The 8,654-nt window shown below is 42.5% G+C and overlaps 1 protein-coding gene across 1 annotated transcript in view; it reads left to right on the top strand.

Moving 5' to 3' along the window:
- Positions 1 to 717: 717 nt before the first annotated feature.
- SAAL1 (serum amyloid A like 1) overlaps positions 718 to 8,654 on the top strand; it is a 28,398-nt gene continuing 20,461 nt past the window's right edge. Inside the window, exons 1-2 of the mRNA XM_078619670.1 lie at positions 718 to 1,117; positions 1,832 to 2,016. Of these exons, the coding sequence (XP_078475796.1) occupies positions 1,114 to 1,117; positions 1,832 to 2,016 (189 nt within the window). The 5' untranslated portion in view covers positions 718 to 1,113. The remainder of the gene's footprint in view (positions 1,118 to 1,831; positions 2,017 to 8,654) is intronic.

Below are 8,654 nucleotides of genomic sequence, written 5' to 3'. Positions count from 1 at the left end.
GGGTCTGACTTTTTGTGACGCCGTGTGACAAGGGGAGGGGGGAGGTCAAAAATCGTCCAAAATCGCGTGACGTCATTTATGGACGGCCCCTTAGCGAGTAGCAGCAGCAACCTTTGAACGGCGGCACTGTGGAACATGATGGGGTTTGGGTGGCCAGCAACCAAGGCCCGGCCGCCTTTGTCTCCCTAGTGACGACGTTTTACACAACGAACCGGGTACACAGAGACAAAGATTCCCCGTATAGCCTTGACAGACTGTAGGGGCAAGTGCTGTTAGCGAGCACCTATTTTACTTTATTCTCAACGTCAGTACATTGGTATCATTCGTTTTAACGTTAATATGTCAACAACAACATTACAAAAAATTTTGATTTAAAGCTTTCGTGAATGCAGGGATTCATATTCTTGGTTCTTTCGGTAAAGTCACGTAGAAGGGAAATAATAAATAATAAAAATATTAAACAATAAAAATTCTCACGACGTTTTCTTGCTGTGGATTTCACACCTGATGATGATGATTGCTTGTGTTGCAGTCAAAACGTCGTGAGAATTTTTATTGTTTGATGTTTTTATTATTTTATTATTTCCCTTCTACGTGACTTTAGAACCAAGAATAGAAGTTTTTTTATTAAATAATAAAAATATAAATAAATAAATAAAATATAATAATAATTAGCATTAAGGTCAATTACGTCATCGACCTCTCGTCCAATCACGCGCGCGGGGCCTGTAGCGCCCAAGTCCCACCGCTGCGCGCGGTTCGTGTGGCGTTATCCCCCCTCGCACTCTGTCGCCTTCACTAAACTCACAACGCGTGAGACTTTAACCTCTCATTTTATTACAAAAATTAACTTCGTAAAGTTAACGCTTACGACAAGGCTTGGTTAAGCGGACGCTGTCGGTCAACGTTGTTAGTTGGTTTAAGCCCAGCGAGCTAACGCTGCTGTGCGATTACCTCAGCGCACAAATATTTAACCGAATGTTACTTTATAAAAAATAATACTTTTGAACCTCCGCCAAGTGTTTAATCGCGCTTATATTAACACACGGGGTGGTTTGGCGGGGGGGTTTTCGTACAGTTGCCTGTACTGCAAGATCTGCATCAGCCGTCGGAATGGGTGAGAAGGGTTATTCTGGATGCTAGGTTTAGTAATACAGTATGTGTTATGTATGTCGCTATTGTTAAACTTCAATCACATTTCTTAAGATCACTGTGACATTGTTTTTACGGCATTATTTTAGTAATTTCTTGCCTAATTATGCATTCAAATCTTGTCTAATTGTGTATTCAAATCATGCCTAATTGTGCATTCAAATCTTGGCTTTTGTGCATTCAAATCTGACCTAATTGTGCATTAAAAACTTGCCTAATTGTGCATTAATATCTTGCTTAATTGTGCATTCAAATCTTGCCTATTGTGCGTTCAAATCTTTCCTAATTGTGCATTCAAACTTTTCCTAATTGTGCTTGAAAATATTGCTTAATTGTGCATTCAAATCTTGTTTAATTGTGTATTCAAATCTTGCCTTATTGTGCATTAAAAATTGCCTAATTGTACATTCAAACCTTGCCTAATTGTGCTTTGAAATATTGCCTAATTGTGCATTAAAATATTGCGTGTTCAAATCTTGCTAATTGTGCATTCAAATCTTGCCATTTGTGCGTTCAAATCTTGCTAATTGTGCATTCAAATCTTGCCATTTGTGCATTCAAATCTTGCTAATTGTGCTTTCAAATCTTGCCTAATTGTGCATTCAAATCATGCCTAATTGTGCTTTCAAATCTTGCCTATCGTTCGTTCAAATCTTTGCCGAATTGCTTGGCGTGCAAGACGGCGAGGGAAGAAGGAGCGGCGATGTTTCGCCGACGACGGCGGGAGTCGAGAGCGACTCTGACGGCGACTTGGACCGCAACCCCTCGCCACCGCCGGGCAACCATGAACCGGCCACCGACACCATCGGTGACACGACATACAGCAAGCACTGGCTCTTCGCCACGCTCACCAAACTCATACAGGTAATTCTAGATTTGAAGCTTTCGTGACTGCAAGGATTCATATTCTTAGGTTTTTTCGGTAAAGTCACGTAGGTGAAAAATTTAAATTAATAAAAGTTTAAAAAATCACGACGTTTCGGAGGCAACACATTTACTTGATACAGCTATCGTGCTGTGACGGTTCAACCTGAAGACGGAAGCTTGTGTTGCCTCGGAAACGTCGTGATTTTTATTTTATTCTACTTTTATTAATTTTTTACCTACGTGACTCATACAGGTAGGTGAGTACTCAAAAATTGTAAATGTTGTGGTTTCACGCTTCAACACACCGGTGGGCTAAAGCAGTGAACTATTTGTCTTTTTCGATTTAAAGCTTTCGTGACTGCAGGGATTCATCTTCTTGGTTCTTTCGGTAAAGTCACGTAGAAGGGAAGTAATAAAATAATAAAAATAAAACATAATAAAACAATTCTCACGACGTTTCGGCCACAACGCAAGCAGCCATCCTCAGGCGAAGAATGAAACACCCCAAGCTTGGAGCGTATATTTAAGCTGGGTTAGAGGGGGGGGAGGTGGGAAGAAGAGCGCCTAAACAAAATAATTTGCATATCAAGAGGAATTCAGCATATGGAAAATGCGTAGGAGGTGGGCGGGGGGGGTTCCAAATCAATACTATGCCCGTGCATTATGCAGGATTAGCAGCATCAAAGGGGGGGGGGGAAGGGGGGGAGCATTAACAAAGGAAAGGAATGTTAATAGTATGTAGCTGTAGTTACTAAACAACCACGTAAAAAACTACAGTATAAACTGCATGACAAACTAAAGTATAAACTACATAGCATCATCAGTAAACTTACTATACTCTACAATAAGCTGAGTTACTAACAGTAAGTAATACATGAAAAATTCTACGTTGTAAAAAATTATATAATATGCTTCCATCTAAACTTTATTCTCTTACATCACACGCGTCTATACCGTACTATATACTTCCATAGGCAAAACCAACATTAAATTACATACTGTATTGCTATAAACCACCCTATACCTTATACATTTTTAATATAACACTATGTATTATTCTACCCACCCTAATGTGTATCAAAATGGTTTATTACGTCCTTCCAGTGATTGCTAAGCCAGAATCCATCTTCTCGGTTAAAATTGTCTCTGTGTTTGTAAATGTGGATCGCCTCATGTACGAATCTCTCATGATAGCCAGATGGCTTGCAGAGAACCTCTGTCTTGGAGAAGTCAATGTCATGTGAGCCCACTGAGTTGTAACAGTGATCTGCCACGGCTGAGGTGTTTGTCCTACAGTGTTTCAGGTCAGCTTTATGTTCACGGATGCGGTCCGAGACATGTCGTTTGGTTTCCCCAATGTAACTGCTACCACAGAGGCAACTTAGTTTGTAGACACCAGGGTACTGTATGTCTGGAACCACATCTTTTACAGACGGTACCAGATCACGGATTTTATGTACTGTGTTGAATCGGACCTGGATCTTGTGTTTAATCAGGATTTTGGAGATCTTTTTTGTGACCCCAGCAATGTAGGGTAAGGTGATGGTCTTGAAAGGCTCCTCAACAGGATCCTTCTTGGTGGTTGGAGTGATGGCTTTGCGGATTGTGTAGTCGGAGTAACCATTAGCCTTAAGAGCTTGGCGTACGTGTTTGAGTTCACTGGAAATGTGTTCATGGTCGGAGATGCATTGGGCTCTATGATATAGAGTCTTGATGAGGGAATTCTTCTGGGATGGATGGTGGTGGGAATCCGGTTTTAGATAAGCATCCGTGTGGGTGGCTTTCCTGTAGACAGAGTGGCTCATTGAACCATCAGGTCTCCTTTTGATTAGGACATCCAAAAAGGGTAGCTTGCCATCATTTTCGACTTCCATGGTGAATCTGATGGCTGGGTGTATGGAATTGATATGGTCGAGAAATTGGTCTAGAGCAGGCCGGCCATGTGGCCAGATGACAAAAGTGTCGTCTACGTACCTCTTCCATAAGGTCGGGCGTAGAGTGGCAGTCTGGATGGCGTCCGTCTCAAATTTCTCCATGAAGATGTTGGCTACAACCGGAGATAAGGGGGAGCCCATTGGGGTGCCCTCAATTTGCTTGTAGAAGGTTCCATTCCAGGTGAAGTATGTATTGGTTAAGCAGTGTCTCACCAGGGGGGGTACCCCAGCATTCAGTCCTTGATGAACCAAGTCTTCAATGATTGCGATGGTGTCAGGCACAGGCACCTTGGTGAACAAGGAAACCACATCAAAACTGACAAGCAGGTCGTCTGGGGACAGGGCAATCCCCTTGATTGTTGATACCAGGTCAGTAGAGTTTAGTACTGCAGAGGTGGTTTTTCCAGTGAAAGGCCGTAGGATTTCGGACAAAAAACGAGCCAGTTTGTAAGTCGGGGAGTTGATAGTAGAGACAATGGGACGAAGAGGTGTATCTTCTTTATGTATCTTTGGCAAGCCGTACAATCTTGGTGGCCTGGCTGCAGAAGGTTTCAACGAGAACTGTTTGGTCTGATCAATTAATGCGGTTGAAGCAGAAATGATGTTGTTGGTTTTGGAGACGAGGCTGTTGGTGGGGTCTCTTTTTATTTTTGTATAGCTGCCATCGGTGAGTAGTTCTTGAATTTTGTTGTTGTATTCTATTTTGTCCATGATGACAGTGGCATTGCCTTTGTCGGCTGAGAGGATGACAATGTCATCCCTCTTTTTTAATTGAGCTAATTCAAAACGCTCATCTTTGCTGATGTTGCTAGCTGGCATCTTAGCGTTTTTGAGGGTTACAGAGATTTCCGATCTTGCTACGTCTGCAGCGATGTGACTCAAGCCCTTGAGAGCTACATCTACTCGAGCAATTATATCATTAACTGGTATGTGTCTAGGTGTGACTGCAAAGTTTAGTCCTTTAGCTAAAACGGATTTCAAACCTTCAGAAATAGGACTGTTACTGCGATTAATTACGACTTTGTTAACATCTAGCTTTTCAATGTGTGGGTCCGGTTTCTTGTTTGAGAGGCGGTTGAATTTGGAAATCAAGTTGTCCTTACATTTAGTCGACATAGCGGCAGCTGAAGAGGCAGTCATTTTTTCCACATGTTCCCAATCCGATGTGGACATTGTTGCACTCAAGGATAAGTGTGATTTGTAGAGTGTCTTGTCTAACTGATCTAGTTCGGTGCGCGTAAGTCTGATTTTCTCTGAGATAAGAGCTAAGCTAGTTCTAGACAGAATTCGTTTCGCATTAGAAGAAGTTACAGCAGCAGATGTTAGTGTAAATGCGTTCGGTATTACCTTAGAGTCGCGGCATCTCTTCAGAAAGGTGAGAGACTCGATTAGCTGAGCCTTCTTGTCCCGGAGCTTGTTGAAGGATCTCAAAGTTATGTGGAAACCCTCCCCGTAGAGGCGGTTAAATTTCGATTTAAAGCTTTCGTGACTGCAGGGATTCATCTTCTTGGTTCTTTCGGTAAAGTCACGTAGAAGGGAAGTAATAAAATAATAAAAATAAAACATAATAAAACAATTCTCACGACGTTTCGGCCACAACGCAAGCAGCCATCCTCAGGCGAAGAATGAAACACCCCAAGCTTGGAGCGTATATTTAAGCTGGGTTAGAGGGGGGGGAGGTGGGAAGAAGAGCGCCTAAACAAAATAATTTGCATATCAAGAGGAATTCAGCATATGGAAAATGCGTAGGAGGTGGGCGGGGGGGGTTCCAAATCAATACTATGCCCGTGCATTATGCAGGATTAGCAGCATCAAAGGGGGGGGGGGAAGGGGGGGAGCATTAACAAAGGAAAGGAATGTTAATAGTATGTAGCTGTAGTTACTAAACAACCACGTAAAAAACTACAGTATAAACTGCATGACAAACTAAAGTATAAACTACATAGCATCATCAGTAAACTTACTATACTCTACAATAAGCTGAGTTACTAACAGTAAGTAATACATGAAAAATTCTACGTTGTAAAAAATTATATAATATGCTTCCATCTAAACTTTATTCTCTTACATCACACGCGTCTATACCGTACTATATACTTCCATAGGCAAAACCAACATTAAATTACATACTGTATTGCTATAAACCACCCTATACCTTATACATTTTTAATATAACACTATGTATTATTCTACCCACCCTAATGTGTATCAAAATGGTTTATTACGTCCTTCCAGTGATTGCTAAGCCAGAATCCATCTTCTCGGTTAAAATTGTCTCTGTGTTTGTAAATGTGGATCGCCTCATGTACGAATCTCTCATGATAGCCAGATGGCTTGCAGAGAACCTCTGTCTTGGAGAAGTCAATGTCATGTGAGCCCACTGAGTTGTAACAGTGATCTGCCACGGCTGAGGTGTTTGTCCTACAGTGTTTCAGGTCAGCTTTATGTTCACGGATGCGGTCCGAGACATGTCGTTTGGTTTCCCCAATGTAACTGCTACCACAGAGGCAACTTAGTTTGTAGACACCAGGGTACTGTATGTCTGGAACCACATCTTTTACAGACGGTACCAGATCACGGATTTTATGTACTGTGTTGAATCGGACCTGGATCTTGTGTTTAATCAGGATTTTGGAGATCTTTTTTGTGACCCCAGCAATGTAGGGTAAGGTGATGGTCTTGAAAGGCTCCTCAACAGGATCCTTCTTGGTGGTTGGAGTGATGGCTTTGCGGATTGTGTAGTCGGAGTAACCATTAGCCTTAAGAGCTTGGCGTACGTGTTTGAGTTCACTGGAAATGTGTTCATGGTCGGAGATGCATTGGGCTCTATGATATAGAGTCTTGATGAGGGAATTCTTCTGGGATGGATGGTGGTGGGAATCCGGTTTTAGATAAGCATCCGTGTGGGTGGCTTTCCTGTAGACAGAGTGGCTCATTGAACCATCAGGTCTCCTTTTGATTAGGACATCCAAAAAGGGTAGCTTGCCATCATTTTCGACTTCCATGGTGAATCTGATGGCTGGGTGTATGGAATTGATATGGTCGAGAAATTGGTCTAGAGCAGGCCGGCCATGTGGCCAGATGACAAAAGTGTCGTCTACGTACCTCTTCCATAAGGTCGGGCGTAGAGTGGCAGTCTGGATGGCGTCCGTCTCAAATTTCTCCATGAAGATGTTGGCTACAACCGGAGATAAGGGGGAGCCCATTGGGGTGCCCTCAATTTGCTTGTAGAAGGTTCCATTCCAGGTGAAGTATGTATTGGTTAAGCAGTGTCTCACCAGGGGGGGTACCCCAGCATTCAGTCCTTGATGAACCAAGTCTTCAATGATTGCGATGGTGTCAGGCACAGGCACCTTGGTGAACAAGGAAACCACATCAAAACTGACAAGCAGGTCGTCTGGGGACAGGGCAATCCCCTTGATTGTTGATACCAGGTCAGTAGAGTTTAGTACTGCAGAGGTGGTTTTTCCAGTGAAAGGCCGTAGGATTTCGGACAAAAAACGAGCCAGTTTGTAAGTCGGGGAGTTGATAGTAGAGACAATGGGACGAAGAGGTGTATCTTCTTTATGTATCTTTGGCAAGCCGTACAATCTTGGTGGCCTGGCTGCAGAAGGTTTCAACGAGAACTGTTTGGTCTGATCAATTAATGCGGTTGAAGCAGAAATGATGTTGTTGGTTTTGGAGACGAGGCTGTTGGTGGGGTCTCTTTTTATTTTTGTATAGCTGCCATCGGTGAGTAGTTCTTGAATTTTGTTGTTGTATTCTATTTTGTCCATGATGACAGTGGCATTGCCTTTGTCGGCTGAGAGGATGACAATGTCATCCCTCTTTTTTAATTGAGCTAATTCAAAACGCTCATCTTTGCTGATGTTGCTAGCTGGCATCTTAGCGTTTTTGAGGGTTACAGAGATTTCCGATCTTGCTACGTCTGCAGCGATGTGACTCAAGCCCTTGAGAGCTACATCTACTCGAGCAATTATATCATTAACTGGTATGTGTCTAGGTGTGACTGCAAAGTTTAGTCCTTTAGCTAAAACGGATTTCAAACCTTCAGAAATAGGACTGTTACTGCGATTAATTACGACTTTGTTAACATCTAGCTTTTCAATGTGTGGGTCCGGTTTCTTGTTTGAGAGGCGGTTGAATTTGGAAATCAAGTTGTCCTTACATTTAGTCGACATAGCGGCAGCTGAAGAGGCAGTCATTTTTTCCACATGTTCCCAATCCGATGTGGACATTGTTGCACTCAAGGATAAGTGTGATTTGTAGAGTGTCTTGTCTAACTGATCTAGTTCGGTGCGCGTAAGTCTGATTTTCTCTGAGATAAGAGCTAAGCTAGTTCTAGACAGAATTCGTTTCGCATTAGAAGAAGTTACAGCAGCAGATGTTAGTGTAAATGCGTTCGGTATTACCTTAGAGTCGCGGCATCTCTTCAGAAAGGTGAGAGACTCGATTAGCTGAGCCTTCTTGTCCCGGAGCTTGTTGAAGGATCTCAAAGTTATGTGGAAACCCTCCCCGTAGAGGCGGTTAAATTTCGATTTAAAGCTTTCGTGACTGCAGGGATTCATCTTCTTGGTTCTTTCGGTAAAGTCACGTAGAAGGGAAGTAATAAAATAATAAAAATAAAACATAATAAAACAATTCTCACGACGTTTCGGCCACAACGCAAGCAGCCATCCTCAGGCGAAGAATGAAACACCC

This window comes from Lampetra planeri, chromosome 64 (assembly GCF_965212315.1).
Source record: "Lampetra planeri chromosome 64, kcLamPlan1.2.h2, whole genome shotgun sequence".
In the NCBI taxonomy this organism is placed as follows: Eukaryota; Metazoa; Chordata; class Hyperoartia; order Petromyzontiformes; family Petromyzontidae; genus Lampetra; species Lampetra planeri.
This window is presented reverse-complemented; position numbering and strand designations above follow the sequence as displayed.